Source organism: Rhopilema esculentum, unplaced genomic scaffold, assembly GCF_057945365.1.
Source record: "Rhopilema esculentum isolate cy_ngs unplaced genomic scaffold, ASM5794536v1 HiC_scaffold_25, whole genome shotgun sequence".
In the NCBI taxonomy this organism is placed as follows: Eukaryota; Metazoa; Cnidaria; class Scyphozoa; order Rhizostomeae; family Rhizostomatidae; genus Rhopilema; species Rhopilema esculentum.
The window spans coordinates 26,052-47,305 of NW_028300836.1; the positions used below are offsets into that span (position 1 = coordinate 26,052).

At 35.5% G+C, this 21,254-nt stretch overlaps 1 protein-coding gene across 2 annotated transcripts in view; it reads right to left on the reverse strand.

Moving 5' to 3' along the window:
- LOC135686737 (pre-mRNA splicing factor CWF19L2) overlaps positions 1-19,113 on the reverse strand; it is a 21,163-nt gene extending 2,050 nt beyond the window's left edge. For both annotated transcript variants that reach the window (XR_010516103.1, XM_065203040.1), the window contains exons 1-21: positions 18,967-19,113; positions 15,229-15,342; positions 13,368-13,430; positions 12,641-12,685; positions 11,805-11,951; positions 11,530-11,655; positions 10,358-10,457; positions 9,785-9,897; positions 9,396-9,445; positions 8,895-8,963; positions 7,826-8,240; positions 7,166-7,369; positions 6,341-6,415; positions 5,962-6,030; positions 4,770-4,884; positions 4,169-4,263; positions 3,696-3,812; positions 3,140-3,178; positions 2,221-2,337; positions 1,335-1,418; positions 830-931 (exon numbers count right to left, since the gene is read on the reverse strand). Coding sequence is in view for 1 of the 2 variants with exons in the window: in XM_065203040.1 (XP_065059112.1) it covers positions 830-931; positions 1,335-1,418; positions 2,221-2,337; positions 3,140-3,178; positions 3,696-3,812; positions 4,169-4,263; positions 4,770-4,884; positions 5,962-6,030; positions 6,341-6,415; positions 7,166-7,369; positions 7,826-8,240; positions 8,895-8,963; positions 9,396-9,445; positions 9,785-9,897; positions 10,358-10,457; positions 11,530-11,655; positions 11,805-11,951; positions 12,641-12,685; positions 13,368-13,430; positions 15,229-15,342; positions 18,967-19,062 (2,355 nt within the window). In the remaining variant the exon portion in view is untranslated. The remainder of the gene's footprint in view (positions 1-829; positions 932-1,334; positions 1,419-2,220; positions 2,338-3,139; positions 3,179-3,695; positions 3,813-4,168; positions 4,264-4,769; positions 4,885-5,961; positions 6,031-6,340; positions 6,416-7,165; positions 7,370-7,825; positions 8,241-8,894; positions 8,964-9,395; positions 9,446-9,784; positions 9,898-10,357; positions 10,458-11,529; positions 11,656-11,804; positions 11,952-12,640; positions 12,686-13,367; positions 13,431-15,228; positions 15,343-18,966) is intronic.
- Positions 19,114-21,254: the final 2,141 nt, after the last annotated feature.

Sequence of the window (21,254 nt, forward strand, 5' to 3'; positions counted from 1 at the left end):
AAACGATTATGACACAATATATAAATGTGTAAAGTATATAATGGTTTTATAGATCTATTGAGTACCGAAGTGTGACGTCACCAAAAATCTATTTTTAGAATTTCTAAAATTTTGCCGCATAATCTGAAAGAATGGCATACAATACCTCGCATTGTGCAAAATTAGTTAGATATGTTCTAAGCTGGGTGAGATATGGCCAATGGAAGGTTTCAAGTTTGCTAACGGATTACTGTTATTCTGGCCTGGTTCATAAAGTTATGAACCAAGACCAAATTACAGAGGTTTGATGAGGCAAAAGCCTGTCCTCATGTGGCCATATCTCAGCCGATTCGTGATGCCTTTGACTGATTTTGCATACTTAAAGGTATTTCATGGTGCTCTTTTAGGTTCTGGGATCAAAATCAGAAATTCTAAAAATAGATTCTTATGACGTCATCACTTCGGTACTCTATAGGCACTCGGTTTGTGTAGGCTTTATTCTGAATTATACATCACTTTCTCGCAATTTTCATACTAAACTTGAAAACCATTAACACATATATGAACCTAACATGAGATAACATGAAATAGAGAGCATCTAGAAAGTCACAAGGAGCTATAATTTCTATTCATCTCTGTCAATAAACATAATAATTTGTCAATATTAATAAAATATAACATCAATATAATATTAATATAATATTGATATAATATTAATAAATTAATATTCTGGTCATCTTAGGGCTCGGTCTATTATTGACGATTCCTTATAAAAATGAGTGTATTTAATTCAAACATCGATACAGATAGCAGTAGTAAATATTTAAATTTAAAAGAACTTCATGCTTACCTTTCCAAAGTAATGCTGAAATGTTGCTTCTTCCTCAATAACATGCGCAAAGCCACCGTCGTTTCCAAACTCAACGGAGAAGTAAGGAAGCCCCTTTGGTATCTGAGAGGGGAGGAGAGGTTACAAATGGCGTTTACACTTTAAAGAATCGTTGCTAACAATGAGCCTATGCGCGCGTGGTAAATTGTCCAAGCGATGATTCAAACAATCGCGGTAAACTTCTACGGATTAACTAACCAAAATTGATTAACGACTGCATGGAAATGCATTATGGGGTGCTTGGGTGGCGCAATGGGTCATAGTTAGCAATTAGTCTTTAAGAATCGGTTTAAAAAATTAAACGATTGTTAATTTATGATAGAAAATAAACAAAATGTGAATTGATAGTGATAAATGTGAATAAATGTGCATTAAACGTTTCCATTAAATGTTGGTAATGAGTGGATGTTCATAATGAAAATTTAAATTCAAATTATTTAAAATTTGATGAAGAATTTTAACTCACAGCCCCTTTGATGCCCCTGCTTTTCGTAACTTCAACCAGTTTTTTGTTTTGTGACCATTCACTCTCGCTTTCTTCAATGGCTTTCTGTTAAAAATAAAAGCACTGACAATTATATCAGCGAGAAAATACCAAAAGATTGAATTGAAAATGAGCTTGGTTAGACATTTATTTTCACTAAAAAAACTAAAAGTCGTGCTTGTTTAATGAAATTATATATTTATAGCAAACAATCTTTTGGTGGTACAAAACTTGAAAATGGCTTTGAAACAAGCAAAAATTAAGTAAACTAAAGCTTTTCGTCTGACACAGCACAAAAAACCGCGACTGTGTAGACAAAAGGAGTTCGTTTTCACCTTAGGACTCCATTGGTAACATTCTCAATAGGCAAGCGGCACTGATTGGTCAACCTCAACAGTCATGTGCTCGTGTTTTCTGATTGGCCTATTTCGATCCACAAATGGGTATATATATTTCCTAGCGTAGAGTTTTCGGTCTTTGTTCTGACGTTTTAAACTCTGAAGAGTGTCAGACGAAAAGCTTTAGTTTACTAAATATCTGCTTCTTTCAAGGCCATATTTATAGCAAATTGCAGATCATTTTAAATTTTTCGACAGCTATAGTTGTTGCTTATTGAAGACTATAAAAATTATAATCAAACCTTCAAATTTCTCTCAACATTTAAAGTCAACGACCAGCAATTCTATTTTCTAGGCGTCATACCAAATCAACCAGAAAGAACACTTACGGTTTTTCTGGAAGACTAGTTCAAACTTAAGCGCATATTGTAAGAATCCGCTTTATTCAGCCTTAAACAGTTTAGAAACACAGAAACGTATCCAATAGCACATATTAAACGCAATGAAGACAACATCATCAAAGCTTTTACCTTGAAATAAATCGGAGCTAGGTCACCAACTTCTTTTGGGACAGGAATACATTCAATGACCATGTGATGCTGGCGTTTGAAGTTCTTCACCGTCTCCAGAAAAACAACGTCTTCCTCCTAGGATTATAGTGAAAATGAGTCAACCAAAATGTGTTTGCTAATTGTTTTAAGGTACAGTACACGAACCGGTGAAGATAAATGGGAACAGCGTAGCTCAACAGCACGGGAAATTAATTCCACATTTAATGGGGTAACTTCGAACAGGTACAAAGTTTGCTTTGTGTGTTTTGGGTCCTTTGATAGAAGTTTAATGAAGAGTCTCGAACTTAAACCTATTGAAAAAGATATCGTTTCTGCGTTTGCCATAATTCAGCCACAATAATGTCATCAATGAGAAGTGGCAGTGAGATTTTGCAAAATGTTACCCTTTCTTGTCTACTTTGTTTTTCACAAACCTTTCTACATGACCCAAATTCCCAGGCTCGGTTGCTTTCCCGAACTCTGATAGACACATTTTGCCCTTAACCCCCGGGTATCATAACCGAAATTATTTTCCTGTAAAAATTCTGAAACCAATATACAAAGACGGTTTCTTGAAGCACGAAAAAGAAACGATTTTAAAAGTTTATCGAATCTGAATTAACTTCAGGTCCCTGCAAGGAAAAGTTGAGCAGAGTTTCCTTTCGCTTGTTGTCGACATAATTGTCTCGAGCAATGTCAAATGTAAGGGTATACGAAAATAGCTCAATTGATTTAAAAACTGACATTGCAATCAAAAAGGGAGTTGGCCACAGTTCTAAGGGAACATTCCTCAGGCAAATGACTCAATATGCAACAAATGGCAAACGAATGGAGGGTTGTTACAACGGATTAATGGAAACATCGCCTTTACAAGTATGACACAAAACGGATTGCGTACCCTTTCTGCAAACATCTTTACGACTGACTTCTTGAAGATCTGAAAGTAATAAAATTGTATAAAAATTACCAGGGGGGTATAACGCCTTCTAGAGTATGGCTTTTAAAGATCTACATTATTAAACGGAAATAAACTGCACGGCACTGAATATACTGCTCATCCGTCTGAAGGTTCAGAATGGCCAAACAAAATGCAATTCGGCTATAGGTCAACATTTGCTCTAGAATCCATAGTGCTCCGAAACGTACGATGACGTATAGTGTAAACGTATGGTGGCGACATATTTAAAATTTAGGCTTTTGAATCTGTTTACTAAGCAAAAATATTGATCTGTATACACATTTTGCATTATGATCAAACAGTTTGTTTTCATTCTTTGATCACGTGTCACTAATTGGTGAAAAACAAGGAACCAATCAAATTCTTCCTTTCAAGTTACTTTCGATGTGCATCAGAATGTAAATTTCTATTCACCATTTGAACGTTTCAAAACCTTGTCACCTTTCTAAAAACGTCAGATACCTTAGTAAACCAAAGACATGAACATTGCACTCACGGTGATTTCCTGCATTACATCCTCATCTAAGTACGTCGATGCCAATATGTGCTGCATCGGAATGATTAGGCAATGCCCTTCGGTGAGTGATGACGTAATGGGAAGTGCGAGATATACCTGTACAAGAGTAAAATAGTATGACAATTGTGGCATTTATTTCCAGGATCGTATCACATACTTTAGGCCGAAGCGGTAATAATTTCAAAATGAGATTTGAGATGACGAATCTTGGCGAAGATGTTGATTTCAGATTCTACAGATTTTACAATTTAAGCAATATTTTCTACCGTGTGCCAGAAACAATAATTCTTTTGAACACTAGAGATAAGGAAAAGGTTTTTTCTACACCAGCAAAAGCAACATTGCAAAGCTGCAAAGACTCTTTCCAAGTAGTAATCCAAATTAAAGGTTGTTACTTTGCAGAAGGTATTTATGGGATATGACCAAAGGGGCTATGTTTATAAAACACTTACATGGCTTCCTATGCTGATAATAAGATGCTTGGCAACATCAGGATTGTCAAAACAAAACCTGCAGCTCGCTTGCTGAACCATTGATCTTTGATGTTCTGAGAATGAAAATTCATTTGTTAACCAACTGACAATAAGATAGGCAGCATCTGTGCCGATTTCATGTACGGTAATGATGCCGATCTCATAAGCAGCATGAACAATTATATCTAATGGCACTTAATCTTGGAGTCTGTATACAGCATCTCTGTGCACAAAGGATCCACACCATGTCATGTCTTGCTTTTTTGACACTCAGTTAAATACAAAAACATGAAATTCGAAGCAGCTCTGACAATTAACGTAACTCAGGGAACGTAGGTGCAGGAATTTTGGCCGGACTTTGAGTGAGAAGTCATTTTTTCACTGCAAGAAGCACTATAAAAGACATCGTGTTCTTTTAAACTGAGTTAATTACCATCAAACAGTCACACAATAAAAAATATGAATTGAACTTGCAAGTTTGTACATCATCTAATATTGAAGATCAAGTAGGTGACAATGGCTAATCAATGCTAATGGTTAGGTAGTCATTGCACAAGAACACTGCGAGAGCTAAACTTGCCTGCGATGGCCCTTTTCTTGGACCTTTCATCTTTGTCTCCCTGTGATTCTTTGGTGGCAGATGACGTCTCGAACATATCATCGAGTGTGTAATAGTCGCCCATCGGATTCCCAGCCTGAAATGGACATGCAATTTCTTTGAAACGTTTGCTAGGGTCAAGCACGAAGTAACTGTACTGCAGGGAAGGTAGACTAGACTTTCCGATTCTACTGAAAGGTTGGGAGAAGAAAGGGAAATGTGGGAGGAAGAATGGAGAAAGTGATAGTAGCAGCAAGGATGAAGAATAGGCAAATGGGCGGGGGGGGGAGATCAAAGAGGAATCGAAGAGTCAGAAATGGGAGACACTGCACCAAACAACCAAGCATAAATTTCCAATTTGCATTTGGTAAAAGCATTTAAAAATGTTTTATTCAAAGTATTATACTCAAGTAGAGCTCTTAAGTGATTACGTCAAAAAAATCTACATTCAAATTTTTGGGAGTATCGTAGAATACCTCAGATGTGCGAAAATTGTTAAATGATTGAAATATTTGTTGTGATACGAGTACCTGAATACAGGCGCTTTCCCTAGCACATCACTGTAGTTGGTTTCTGTTCAAGTTTTTTACTGGCTATATCTTACCTATAAGGTGGTGGCTTTCGATAAACTCAAAGGCAGTCTGTCCCCTTCGTGATTGGCTAATTCTAACTTGAAAGCCCCACCTTAAAAGGGGGTCTTCCTCTGCCCTTTTAGCATTGAACATTAGTTATTGTATGTGAACACGACAAAAAAGCCTAATCTTTATCAAAAAACAGATTTAGAAGTTTGACACCAATACAAAATTCACAGCAACTCGCTCAGTGAAATTACTTGTTCATTAAACCAACGATGCATTAATATCGTGGCCATAAAAAGAGATTCTGCGAACAATGGGGGACATACTGCCTTTAACTGATATTGTATATTAAGAGGTATTCCATTGTGTTTTTATAGGTTTTTTTTTCAAAACTCAAAAATTCTAACAATAGATTTTGGTGACATACTTAAGAACGCTTAAGAACAATAGATGTCATACTTAAGAACGCTATTTGTCATAAGCTACGAACAATGCGTTATCAAAGAATAAAATTAGGTTTAGTTTGCATCGAAACTCTGTGTGTTGCAGAAACATTTCAAGTACGAGATAACGTAGAAAGTCGAGGATGTTTGTACCTTTCTTGATAAGCGTGCAAACACGGCGTTTTGATGATCTTCCGCTGTTGTAAGTCGTTCTTCCTCAACCTTAAAACATAAAACTCAAATCTGTTATTAACAATTAAATAAAGATTCATCTTGAATATTCAAGGGAAATGAAAATAAAAGAAATGACTCTTATGAAGCCCTGTATGCCGGGGCGAAATATTAGTATTCGTTTTATCTAATTCATTTTGAAGTAAATTGGATTCTCATCACCGTCATCCTGAATTTTATCTTTGTATTTAAATTCATTGCAAGATTCACAGAATCCAGCGGACAGCCTATCCTGCGGTTCATGTTTCTTACACAAAAGGAAATAAAACTCCTTTTTAACTGCAGAAGGAAATGCATTTACCATAGACTTCAGATCCGTCCCATCGTCCTCTTGGAAATACCGCACTCTGTTCCCCTTGGCATCGTGGGTTTCGATCTTAAGAAAACAAAGATAGAGTTTTCGACATAACATGTGATTTTATGAAAACTTTGTGATATACTTTGTGAAATTCAAGAAAGCCTTTCTAAAGGTGGGATCAATTTTTGGATTCCAGTACCTAGGGACATCCATTAAGCTGTCACTAAAATGAGATAATGAAAGTTAAGATAAAGTGGCAAATCATATAACCCCATAACTGTAAACTTGTTGAGCCAGTTAGGCGCAATCGAAATAGACTTTTTATCGGATTTTAAATTGCATTCATTTTTTCTAGGATTCCATCAAATGTAGTTTAAAAATGTATCATCATCATCAGGTATTATCTTCTATCAGAAGGTTGGCTACCATGACCCTCCAACTATCCCTATCCTCAGAATATCGTTTAGCTCTCCTAATGCTCTCACACCCGCTCCATTCCTCGACATCGTCTCCCCATGTTCTTCTTTGTCTTCCCCTCTCTTTTTCCGTCAATCATACCTTCCAAAACAAGCCTTGCCAGGAAAATGTTTAGCTGGGATAAAGGTTTGGTGAAGAAGGTTTTGGCGGAAAACTGTCCAAGCTTTAAATACGAGAATACGAGGAGTAAAAATTCTGGTTAACATCTTTTCAATACTCTACGAGGCACACTCTTTGTGCAGTTGAGTAATTGATCTCTGCACGTACTTAACACCTGTACTTCCTTCTGTGAAACCTCGCAAGCAAGGAGATGAATAACTTCATATCATAGGAACCAAATCCCGTCTTTACCTTCTTAGTTTTTCTGCGTTTTTTCCTCGGGCTTGGTTCCTCTCCGCTTATTTTAAGAGGATAGATATTCCCATGCTTGTCAGCCCTGGTCAGAATCACCTCATCTTCTTCTCTAGGTTTCGAAGGCTCCTCTTTTGAACCAGCCTCGCGTGAAGTTGTTACTCTGCCAGCTGCAAGCCTCGCCTTCAACTGTTCAACAAGGTCCTGGTAGAAAATATTTCTTATTAGATGAAGCTGTCAAATTCCAATTAAAGCAAAACTTGCGATCATGAATAATTGAAGAAAAACATGTAATATATCTCAATTCTGCGGTTATTTGCCCTGTTTTTGTTATCAAAGGGAATTTTGAATACTGCCTAGATAAAAACATGAAGAAAACCGTACGAAAAAGAATATAAAAAATTCTAAAAAACCCACAATAACACTCTTTATCAACCTTGACTATTCATCTCCCTTTTCGAGGACTGGAAAGGGATAAATTGGTATTGTTCCTTATAAGAAGAAAATAAAGCTACGGGCGGGGAGAAAAGTTATTCATAGCTACGTAATCTTAAGCCCAACAAGCATGCAACGCGGTAATGTTCTTCAAAGAAGTCCCTGGCAGTTAGGCCGACAAAATGAATATACATAGGCCCCGAACTGTGGTATAATCTTCGGTACCTCATTTCCCATCAGTTCTGCCCGAAGTATCTTTGCACTAATCTCATTCACATCTTTCTCAGACAACGGCTTTACAGTAACCAGCTCCTCTGTTTCCTCGCCGCTCTCAGATTCTTCTGATTCGCTGTCTGTACTGCTCTGCTTGCTGCCGGCTGATCTGTTTTGGTCTACTTGCAATCTCTCTGTACCGCCTTCACCTTGGATTTCTTCTGCTATCTTTGTGGGACACAACAAAGATCCAGTAACAAGTGACTTTTCAGCTGTTTTTTCAGTTGATTTTTCAGTCGATCTTTCAGTTAGTTTCTCAGTTGATTTTTCAGTTGGTTCTTCGGACCGTTGGGGACTTTTGTCCACATGTCGTCTCCATCCAGAAGAAAGCTCATTGCTGCGTTCTTTAGTGTTCGACCTCTCGGAACTAGCAAAATGGACATACAGATGTTATATCTACTTTTTTCTAAGAACTCGACGGTAACATTTCAATTGAGCCATTGAGCTGGATAAACATAGCAAAAAAAATTGCCAACGTAACGAAAATGCTAAATAATTAAAATAGATTAGCCACGCGTTCTCGTTTCGGGAACATCTATCTCAATCATCAGGCAACAACAAGGGATTAATAACAATAAAACTAGCCTTTATTAATAAACACAGTCACTTCTGCCGCACCTTCTTGTGTAAACTGAATGCTACTACGAGGTGCTACATTTTAGAGAAGGACTTTGAAAAAAGCAAACATTTAAAGCATACTGAGAGTCTTTTAGTTTGACACTCCGCAGAGTATAAAACCTCAGAATAAATGGTACGAAAGAATAAGATAGATAATGTTTAAGCAGTGGATCGAAATAGGCCAACCAGAAAAACGCAAGCACAAGACCGGTATAGTTGTCCAATCAGTACCACGTGCCTATAGGAAAATTACCCCTGGAGTCCAAAATAAAAACTTAATGTCTACCAATAGCGGATTTTTCGTTTGTATGTGGATCGATTCCAAAACTGTTAGATTAATCATTTACTATGGAAAAGCAAACCAAAAATCCCCCTTTTGACACCAAAGCATCCTTCAGCTTACCTTTTTTCAATGTCACCTTTCGCCGAATCCTTCTTTTTCCAGCCTCGTCGCGCACCATCATCTGATCTTCTATATAAATTCAAAAACAAATAGATAAGAAAAAATAAAACCTAATCAGTAGAAAAATTACTCAATCTTTGTGATGCACAAGCTCTGAATCTTCATATACCGCTTACGATATATCAGTTCTTAATAAAACAGCTTGGCCTGCTTAAGTTTATAAAAATCATGATAACTTTCTAAAGCTTCAGTGGCAATCTTTGAAATTTTATTCAAGAATCTTCTGAACGCTGGTATTTGAATTCAGGAGCTAGGAGAATTGATAGAGAATTCTCATGCTATCACTTCTTTCAGTTTCACGGCATAGATTTAATGAAAACAATAAAAGCGATTTCAAATAGGAAATAACTGGAAAGAAATACTGAGGAAAACAGGGAGGGGGGGGTTTCAAAATACAACTCTTAAACATTATGCAAAAGCATCAAGGTTACAAATCCCCACCTCTCTTTCCTTTTACCAGCTTGAAGTAAGGAATTCAGCCTTTCCATAGACTAAAAGATAATTGCATTAATATTTGAGAGGAGCCTTCGAAACCTAGAGAAAAAGATAAGGTGATTCTGACCAGGGCTGACAAGCATGGAAATAAATAGAGGGACTAGAAAGGCATTCAAAAACTTTAATTGTTTAATAATTCTTTCGTATTCATCTTTCGTATTGCAATACAAAGTAACCTTCTTAGTTGTGTATTAAAATTCTAATTTATTGTCTATTTCTAACCAATGCACTACGAAGTAAGAAGCCATCCTCTCGCTCATACTTGCATGCTTATATAGGACTACAGAAACCTGTACTATAGGAACCAGAGAAGCAACATTACAATGATGACGTACACCAAATCGCTCAGAAACCACTTCCTCCAGATTCCTTCCTTGCTCCTCTGCTTGTTCCTTAGCGCGTTGATAGGCCCTCTTGACCCAATCCAAGCCTCCAAAGGTTGCTCTTTCTAGATTTAAAACAAAAGTTTGACTTTCTCTCGTGACATTTGCTCTGACAAAATAATCAATACGCAATCTATTTCCAAAATTTAATCTTAAAAGGCCATAGCACAAATACTAAATTATGCTGAATGTTGAAAAAGGTGAAAAACATGAAAAGTAGACCGAGCTTTGCTTAAAGTGATTTCGATTAACTTGCTTTATAAACGGGTCAAAAATGGTGCATTGTAAAGAAGTTATAAGGAATAAAATTTTCTGTTCTGGTACATAACACTATTCACAGGTGGCTGGTACTTTGTGGGAATATTTCACCCTGGATTGCAACATCCTAGCAATTAAGTTAAATTGTCAGAAAATACCAAAAGATTACTTTGAATTCACAAAACCCTGACATAAGTAACCAACAAAACATAAAACATAGAATGAGCTGAAACTAGGATCGTTTGATATAAGAAATAAGACTCGAACCTGTTTTTAGTTGGCTGGTCTCGTCTTTGCTTGGTAAGTTAGGGACACCAGAACCACCATCTCTCCAATATGGATTCAATTCGTTTGGATGTTGGCCAGGCTGTTGAAAATTGAGGCACAAAATTCCGATTAATATAGTTTTCTGATACAATATTACAACCATTTTTGCTATTTCAACAAAGAATTCTTGAATATTAATATTCTAAAAAAAACCACTGCAACCCAATCTCTTCATACCACACTGTGCTGAATCTCGCTCAATAATTTTTTTGTAAATACAAAAACTATTGATTCACTAAAAATGGCCTCAAACAGTTTTGGCTTTAAGAAATCATTTGCATAAGTTTATGTACAGTTGTTTGTGTGAAATTACGAGGAACAACCAGAAATTTTCCTAACGAACCCTAGCGATGTTGTCAGCGCCTTTAAAAATGATTATCGCTGCGTTTTTAACAACTCTGCGTACGACTAGTGCTTTGAAATAGAATATGTAAAGAAAGTAGTTGTCGAAAAATAGACGAAAAAAGATGCTGCTCTTTCTTGTTTTCTGATTCAAATCAAACATTCTACCCAAAGCTATTTAGCCTCAAAGTCGAAAAATTTTCAAAAGTTGTGACGTCACTCTGACGTCACTCTGACGTCACTGTCACATCCAAACTCAAAACCGACCCCACCTATCGATGCCAAACTAACACCGATACGCATTGGTGTGCAGAACAGGACTGCTCAAAGTTGTAACTGCTGCCTGCACGCCAAATGCAATTATCAAATAACAGATCACTAAACCGTGTACTGAGAAAAGAAAAATTGATATTTTTTCGAGTTTTGTTTTTAATCTTTGATAAAGTACTTATATTACTCTTAAAAACCAGGTTTTTCGATTAACATTGTCACAAGTATTTCAATTTGATATCCATTGGCTTTTGAAGCAATAAAAAGTGCCAATCGATTGCAAATTTATATCAATGTCCCGCAAAGCATGCAACTTCATAACAACGAATAACCAGGTAAGTTACCTCTCTGATGGGTTAAAACCAGGAACAGTGAAAAAGATTAATGTTTCAGATAATTTTGCTTTACTGAGAAAGCCTTGTATATATTAAAACTCATTACAAGTATGATGAGAATAACATATTTATTAGTTCATGAAATGTTACCAATTGCATGCATACCTCGTAAGTTACTGGTTTCATGAATTCTCTCTTTTCTTCTTTTCGCCTCGCACGTTTTTCTGCAATCGATTCTGACCTTTTTGCCACCACATCTAGAAATGAATTAGCCATCATCCAATCTTCTCTCTACAACAATAAAATCGTTCTTGCTTACTTGATTATGACAAAAACGTTGTTTGTTACAAATTTCGAATAATTATTGATTAAAAGACGCTTAGAGAAATATGAAAATGATTGCAGTTGCCATATTTTTATGTATGAATGCAAACTGGAACCTGTGAAGTGGCTGCTAACTGATCTTCACTGTTCAACACAACCTCAGTCTTTTCTGTCATTTCATTGCAATTTGTCACTTTTTGTTGGTTTTTATCATCATTCAAGTCTGAAGGCTTTTCCACCCAATCATCATTAGAGGACCCATCCTAAAATGGAAAACATGTCCTTAAACCTTGAAGTGAATGTTAAAAACAACGGAACATGGTCCACACACAATGGAGCAAAAAGGTTCAAAACATTATGGGGTATATAATGAAATAGCCACTGGCGGACTATGGGTAACAACATCTGACCATCACACACAAAAAATAGAAAATACATTCTAATTAAAAGAATACAATTGATATTTCACCATTCAATGGCTGATTGTCGCTAAAAGATGGTTCATTAAAGATCAAGAATTGACCACTGCTAACGAGACGAAAATTCTAGCAAGCACAAATTAACGCGAATGACGAAATCATAACGATTTTAATCAACGCTTTTTTCAGCTCGGGCTAATTAATGTACAACATAAATTTCGAGCAATAAGGTGAAAGTTGAAAATAGGTTGGGTACAATTTGACCATTTGAAATGAGCATAAGGAAAAAGGCACATCACTTAAACAGTCTTCAACCATGGTGATTTATACATCATAGTTCAGATTGAAAGTTACAAACAACACCATTGTCATCCAAAAATCGGCGCTAAAGTAAAAATATGATTTCACAATACAGTTGATCCCCAGAAGCTCAAAATTTCCTGCACAGTCAATGGAATCAACAAAAGTTCTCTAGAATCAATATCTTGCTAGAATCAACATTATAAATTTGATAAAACAAAAAATATTCTTACAGAATCAGCTGAAGAATCATCTCTTTTTGAATGTTTTTTCTTGTGCTGAAAAAGATTAACATTAGCTTCGCATTAATTTACTGTTTTTTTCAATTCATATGTTATGATGTCATAGAGTAAATTAAACGAGGTTTTACTAATTCGAACAAAATTTTCAGTTCTCTTGAGAATCTCCAAAAAAACTATTACACAAACTTTTATAATTCGAATCTCTATGATCTGCCCCCCGTGCCATACAGTCAATAACACTCGTACTATCAGCTGTATTTACAACTGTTGTGCAAGTTGCTATTATTTGGATAATTGCTATAAAACGATTATCTAGGGATAACTGAGACAAAATCCAGGATTTTCGAAATACTGGTAAAATCAAACACTTTGTAATTCGAACAACTTTATGATCCCTTAGAGGTTTTGAATTACAAAGAGTTGACTGTTTATATAAACATTTTAAACGGCTATACATTAACCTCCAAAAATTTCGGACAAAAACATGGTCCGAAAATTTTACTGCCAATAAGCAATAGGGAAACTACAAGATACTGTCCGAAATCAAAGTTTTTTGTCTGTCCTGTCCGAAAAAGTCAAGTCAAAAATTAAACTGACTGATTTTTTTTGGGATTAATTTTTATTGCAAAGCCAGCTTGAAAGAAAATACCAATAAAAACTAAGTAAGCACCAATTCAAAATTACTGCTGTTACTTAAAAACAACAATTGGAAACAAACCTTTTTTTCCTTTTTGTGTTTCTTTGACTTTTTATCGTGTTTCTTCTTTTTCTTTTTCTCAATCTATCAATGAAATGAGTGAACAATTTGAATAAATAAAATTCCTTGATAATGATAGCTGCATAAACTAATGCAAGGAATGAATACCTATGGCAGGGTGAAAATGAGTGTCAATGTAAAGAAAGAAAAATAATTAAAATCAGGTTTTGTATTTTTTAATTGTAAATCACAATAGATGCAAAATTTCTATTAGGATTAGAACAAAACAGCTACAATTTACTTCAATGTAAAAAGATGAATGATATACCAATTGAAGACGTCTTGCAGTTTTTGTGGTAAAAAGAAACTGCAAACGGCTTTGAGGATAAAGTGGAGCTATTGAGAGGGTTTATCACGGAGAGCTGAGATTTCTGGAACACATAATGGAAGTCTTTGAGAGAGTTATCACAAACTGAAGGAGGCAAATGAATAAAAGAAAAGGCTTTACTTTGGCTTATTTACCCTGATAAAGCTTTTGCTAGAGTTTCTAGGGACAGATTTTTTTTCAGATGGGCTACAAGAAACTAAATGCAGATGGTTGGCTAATAAAAGCAGTGATGTCCTTGTATACGTCTTTAACATCATCAATTAGTTGGATAATTTAGATAGAGAACATACTTCCTGAAAAGTTAAAGGTGAAAAATAGGTGTACATCAGGGCATTGCATACTCATTTGTTATGGTCACTTAAGCAATATTCAAAGAATGATCGATTGGTCTAATTTTAAAAATTGTTTGCATGCAGATGATCTGGTAATTTATAGAGTTAAGATGAGCTTTGGAAAATATATCATCATACTATTCAGTAACATGGAGCACAAAAAGTTAACATAACCTGATTAAGTGCAATTGATGCAGGACATGAATTTTGCTTAACAAACAGGCTCCTTGTGTTTCAAAGGGCAATAATGTTACAGCCAATGGGTGCATAAACTTTGCAGTGAATTAAAAGAAAAACTGAGAGATATTCGCAATATTGAATGCAGGAAATGTGAAACAGCAAAGAAATACAATCTTTGAAATGGTAATGATGAAGTTGTAGATGAGTTTTGCTATCTTTCTCATATGTTGCATGCAGTTGATGGTGCAAAGGTAGCAAATCTAGGGAGCTGGTGATCTGGGTGGAACAAATATAGGAAGCAGTTCAATCTCTAGACATCCAGATGTGCGGTATGGTAGTGAAACGTGGCCTGTAGAGACGTCAGAAAAACCCTACAAACCTCCAAACCTGCTTTGTAGGAAGGTTTTGGCTAACAAATGAGGAAGGTTTTGTTGATAAAAACAAAAATTTACATTTTGTTTATGTTCCTTTAATTGTGGAAAAAAAATAACAAATAATCTTTGGAACGATTGAAAATCGTGTCAACTTCATGACAATGTTTGGGGTATACTTCATTAGGCTTGAATGGTCAATAAAATCAACAAAAGAAAATCTATGATAAACAATTTATCTGTGTTAGGAAAATTTTTTCTTGAAAAACTTGGTAAGAGCCCTTATGCAGTGCGGGAACATAAAATATTACACAAAGGTCCCAAATTACATGTTATTACTGCTGAACTGGTTTCCAGTAATTTAACATTGTGTTAGAAGGAGGAAGGTTGAGGTTATATCTCGCAGGTTTGTAGAAAGTTCAACAACGTTTTGCACCCTTGATGGCCTGTGATAGAGGATTAGGTACATTTAATATTATAGGGATGGAAATGGTTTGAATAGATGAATGTGTAATGAAAGTTTTAGCAAGGGGAATCTTCTGAAGAATTGTGGAGGAGATAGGAAGAAATCAGGGATAACCAAGAAAGAAAGTAATAAAACATATCAAAACCTTTTCTTTCTCTTGTTTGAGTCTTTTGTTTAAAGATGGTAGCATCCAAGTTGTTTCACCCCGTTGTTCTTGTAACTCTTTCAATTTCTTTTCATTTTCATATTTTATTCTTGCCTGCGAAACAATGTTTCATGTTTTAGAAGGGAAACTTACACATGCAACACAATGGCACTGCATTCTACTGATCAGATGACAATGTGATGACAGAGGACAGTAATTTAATGATCCAGCCAAGAAGAGAATCAAGTGTGCTGTCAGTGTAGATTTATAAAAGGAAACTTCTTGCACTTTGATGTTCTGGCTTCATATCAATTCACTGAATGACAAAATGATATGTTCAAATTTTGTCGAGTATGGCTAATGCTAGCAAGAGATAATTTAGAATAACTAATAGCTTTGCATGCTAAAACAAGATACTCAACCAAATCTACAATATTGGAGCAAATCTAAAATGATAAAGGTAAATGAATATTCCACTTTGAAAATGTATCACTGCTACACACGATTAAAAGCTACGAAAAAATTATTTTATGTACCATTACAAAATAAAGCATAATGTCTAGCATTAGAGAGAGAGTGACAAATCACAGGCTGCTAAGAAGGGGTTCTCTCAAGCATCGTTAATAATAACCATCCAAACGATAATGAAAATTTTTTCATATGTAACCAATATGTAGCTGAAATGTTTGGAAATAAAAGCGCAGAATTGTTATACTTGCAGATTGGAACTAGACTGAAATGTTTTTATTCCATTGGACATGGTACATGGTAGTGAATTTTGTTGAAAATATTACTTGCTAAGACATTTGCATGGGTGATAAGCAAAATCAAGAAAAATGTGCACTCCTAAATACCAACTTAAAGTAGGTCAGCATTTGGCACTGTCCATTTCTGGCAGGTTGACCTTAATAAACTCATTGCCACTTGATACTACCTTGTATGGTGGGAATGCATAAAACAGTACAAATTGCAATATGAAACTTAAATCTTCTTAAACAGTCTTTCGTCTGAGTTCTCCAAACATTTTTGCTCAGTAAAGGCCAAACACCAATATATGGACAGAATTAATAGACAAAATTCTTTTTAGATTCAAATTTTGTCAAGCAAAAAATCAGTTGCTCGCAGTGACATACGTTGTAAATTCTTAGGAAGTATAAAGCAAAACTGAAAAACAAAAACAGCGTTTCATTGGCGCTTTTCAGAAAAATATCACATTTTGTGCTTTTTAGGAGATCTTCTCATTGAACAATTCATTATTTGCGTTATACTTTATGCATCTCATCCTAGTGATATATGTGATGTTCTGCAGATCATCATATCTTCTCTGTTCACTTTTTGTGTCCATTTGACTTCATGGCTTGCTCATTTGCCACTCATATTTTTTTTGAGTTCTCTTAAAGGTCAAACCGTTTGGTTTGTAATCTAAAGCTTTCCATTCGTCTACTTGTCAAGGTATGTGATGTTAAAGATTGCTCTTTCCATGCTTTTTTGTGCCACTGCCAATTTTTGCCAGTGTTCATCGTTTCACACAAAATGTTGTTGCTAGTATGACTCCACCTGATTTTTTCTCATGAATCAACATACTGCCCAAATCTTTGCCCTCCTGCAGTTTTTCTTCTGTCAATTTTCTTATTATTTTCTTTTTAGTTATAAGTAGCTGACTTAGGTAACCATATTCATCCACTTCTTCTATGATATTTCTCTCTTTTCTGATCAATGAACAATATCCTTTCAACAGTACTGCGCACAAACACAAACAAAAGGATCTTCTAACCACACATGCTCAATTCACAAAAGCAAATGGTCCAGGCATATACTTAAGGTTAAGAAAGTACCCTGTTTTATAAGGCACTTGTTTTTAACAGAATTTTTTATTATATCATACTTCTTCTTGACCTTTCTAAACAAATTCCATCTGATACAACATATATTGTGTTTCTTCCTTGTTAATAACCCATTGTGTTGGGTCAATATTGTCTAGGTGCCATGTGTTATAGGAGAAAGTGAGACCTCAACCACTGGCTATTCGTACTTATATCTAGCATGACACTGATATTTAAGAAGCATAATGCTACTGTTTGCTTGGGTAGGTAGTAATGCTGCAGTGCAAATATTTTAGGAAGCATAACAATGTTGTTCATAATAGGAAACTACTTTGGACAATGCCTTGGATTTAAACAGAATATAAAGCATTTGGAAAAGTGGAAATGGTATATATATCTTTTATATGTTGATGGTGGTAACAGTCTTTTATCATAAACATCTTTATTATGCCAAAGTGGACCAAGAAGGTTATGCCAGTCTGTGTTGGCAAAATCCAAAACAGCTATTGAGTAGTGAAATGAAGTTATAAAAAATATTTTTATCCCCTGTTTGTTAATACACTTATGGGGACAAATTCAATAAACGGATTATGGCGTTGCCTTGGATTCAGTATTGCAATGGAAACTTTTTCAGATTTGGGCAGTCTTTCTCTGAATAATCTAGGCCTACGTCTCCCCAAAAGGAAATTTAAAGTTAAAAAGGCTTCTTCAACTGTTGAAGCAGAACCACAAAAACATAAGATTATTATGATTTTTCTGAATATAACTGCAAAATATGCAGAAGGGTTGAATGGCCTAATAACGGCAAAATCACATGACCTTCATAATGTTTAAGAGATGTCCAAACAAATTCAGCTTTTTAATTTTACGTTTGCATAAAAAAAAATTTAGTAAAGAAATTACAAAATCAAATTTTCAAGTTTTAAAAAAAGTTTACTACAGCAATGAAAAGGCTGCAATTTTATTAAATTATTGCACTTACTCATTCAAGCAACTTTTAAAACTGTGTAATGTAATATTCAAGGAGAAGCCATTGGACTTGTCAGGAATGATTAATTTTTGTTATGAGAGACCATTTTCTTCATATAAAGCTGGAAGATTTGTTTTTTATGTCTTTTATAGCCATGATTTTGCTAATATTCCAAGATTTACTTCTATTTACATGACAAAATAATTTCTTGTAAGGATTCAAACCTATTACTTTGCAGTTCCCTCAGGAAGGACCTTTCATCCCTCAGCACCGTAAACTTCTTTGGTTTACCAACTTTGGTTAATTTTTTTACTCTTCTTGCATGGAAAAACACTTTACAGGCAAAAAAGGTGCACTTATTTAGCAGCCAATAATTTATGCAATTCTATGAAATCCATTCGCGTTATTTTGGCAGAAAGCAATTTGTAAGCGCTTTTCTTAACTCAGTTCAAGAACTCCCATGTTTACGTCTCAAGGCCTTATAGAAATTTTATGGTCGATGTTTCTTAATTGTGTGGCATACATAAAAGGCTTCAAAACATCAACAATGTCTTGTGAAAATTTCATGGAAATAGCTGTCGTACCTTTCTGTGAGAATGACTACTTGTTGCATAAAATGTCTTCGAAGTTTCGAAGTTTGTCCCAATACTTTTTTAACGTAAGTGTTAAATAAATTTTGTTCCAGAAAAATACTCTATTTGGTTTAAATTAGATAGCCACCCAAGAGCACTCCTGTCTTATATATACCAGAACATCCCACTCTTGGCTACTAGGTTTTTATAGATCTTGTATGGGGCCTCTACGTGTGATGATAGATTTTTTTTTTAAATCAGAACATAGGCACTTTTGGCTGGCGGCCTGCCAGAGACAAATAGTCTACCGTTTCTGTACAAATACGTAACATTTCAGAAAGCATAAACAATGAATAAAGGTCAAAATTAAAACCTTTTCTAGTTCTTGCTCCAGATAAAACCTTTTTGTATCTCTTTCCCCGTCCAAGGCTCTCTTTGATACAAACGATCCTTCATACTTTTCCGCCATTTTCCCCTCAACCTCATGTGCAGAGAAGAGGCTGACAACAATTCACCTCATTTGGGCATTCAGGTAGCTATAAACTTTGTCAAGCCTGAATATTTTCATAATTAGACTAAATTAATTTTGTTTCCTTCAAATCTGATTTCTTGGTTTCGGGGGAGCATTTCCCGGCCTTGGATGAAAGAAAAGCTTTTTGAAAACTGAGATTGGTCTGCAGTGATGTGCCTTGACAATTTTGTTGGGGGGGGGGGGTGTGGGTTCAGAAAAAGTGACCAACTTTACTTTTTCGACCGACTACTTCTACATAGAAAATTAAATAACAATGAAATAAATAATCATATACACACTCAATGATAACAAGTAAGAGCAAATGATGGCAAGAAAGTATAAGGAAATTAAGTTTGCGGAAACTAATATTCCTGGATTTCGCGTTTTTGGGTGAATCCATGAGCATCTTTTTGCGAAAAATCAATTATAGGTTAATCTGAAAAAATATACTACAGTTTTTTATAACATTCTCATAACAATAATTCCAGCTTATAAAATTGTCTCTAGTCTATAGAATTTGTTTAAAAATTGAAGGTTTGCAGAGGCTTCTTGGAAAAGTGGAAATTTTCGACCACACCCTTCACCACACCCTTCAGGTTAGCCTGAAATGCATCTCAGAAAACGTATTGCAGTGATTTCTTGCAGTCATTTCTTATAGTCGTTAGCTTGCTCCTTATAGCAAGTTATTTGCAATACACTTTTTTTGTACGAGCCAGTGAATTCGAGTTTAACTTTTGACCAATTTAGCGTCTCGCAGGGGCGGATCCAGACATTCGCAACATTCGCACTGGCGAATGTCAGATTTCCACATGTCTTTTGGTAATTGTCTGTTAATATCTTTCAGCATTGTGAATATTGTACTAGAAATGGCCAGATAATAAAAAAGGTCCATAGAATACAAGAAATAAAAGTTTTGTTTCCTGCTCTAGTTGCTATGATGTCACCTTGTTGTTTACTGTTTAGGTTTTATTCCCTCGTTTTCGTGATTTAGAGATGATATATTCGAAAGAGGGCTCCCCCTTTTACGCATAAATTCACAGAGCACCAATAAGGTTTGATGCGAATGTCGAATGGAATTATAATATATTAGGCATGCGTGCGCAAACGAAGTAGTACTGAAAAATGTATGCCAAAAATTTGTGCGAATGTCAGTCCAGCTATGTTATTTAGCCATCTGAAAACCAATAGGAAATGTGCGAATGTGGCGAAGGTAGATGCGAACTATGTTCGGTAGCCAGTTGAGGGAGAGAACCTTGGAAAGTGAGTAGATAGACACCTCGCTTCCAGATCAACGGCCATGATTGTTGTTGGAAAGCTGTGGAGACATTTGCTTGCAGATAAGCAGCAATTGTACCAGGGGCGGCGTGGGGTGGTATTAAAGGTATTAGTCTAATACCTTTTTATTTTCAAAGGAAGGCGACTTATGGTCTCTGAGATTGCAGGAAATTTATTTTGCTTTTTGTATGCTGCCACTTTTTCACAACAATTTTATCGATGCGACCAGCTCTATTCATATAGCCAAGCTATATTTGCTTTTCTGTTCGTTGAATGAAAGCTTTCCTAATCCTCATTGAAATCTTTGAAAAGTGTAATCAATGCCGTAATCAGCAGCCCTGGCCATGGTATTAGCCTCCAAAAACTAATACACTGCCCCGAAATTTCTTTTGTCTGTTGTGGTCTGCATGACGTGAATTTCTCTTGTTGAGCCATGGTCGAAGAATGGGTGAACAGCAGTAAGGTATTAGTTTTTCATTTCTAATACTACGAGGGCCACTGTCAGTGGAAGGGACGGTGGAAAGAGCCCCAGCTCTATTCTAAGGCCTCAGCTTATAGAAAAAATATTTCTGCAAATTAACTTTATGAATTTACAAAATGTAGCTGTACTTTTGCGAGCAATGCCTTTGGATGGATAATTTGATTGACAAAATTTAGACACTCAATATAAAGAGCAACAGTCATGAAATAATTTGTTTAAGCTAAAGGCAGTTGTAAAAGTTGTTTTGTATGAACTGTATGTTTTGTAAAACTTTGATTCTATATGACCGTAGAGTCACAGGCAACATTCTCACATTATTTCTCTCGGTTTCTCAAATCAAATGATACATCTTACGTTTTTTTGCTGCATTACTCTAAAGTAAATCGCTCGCTTT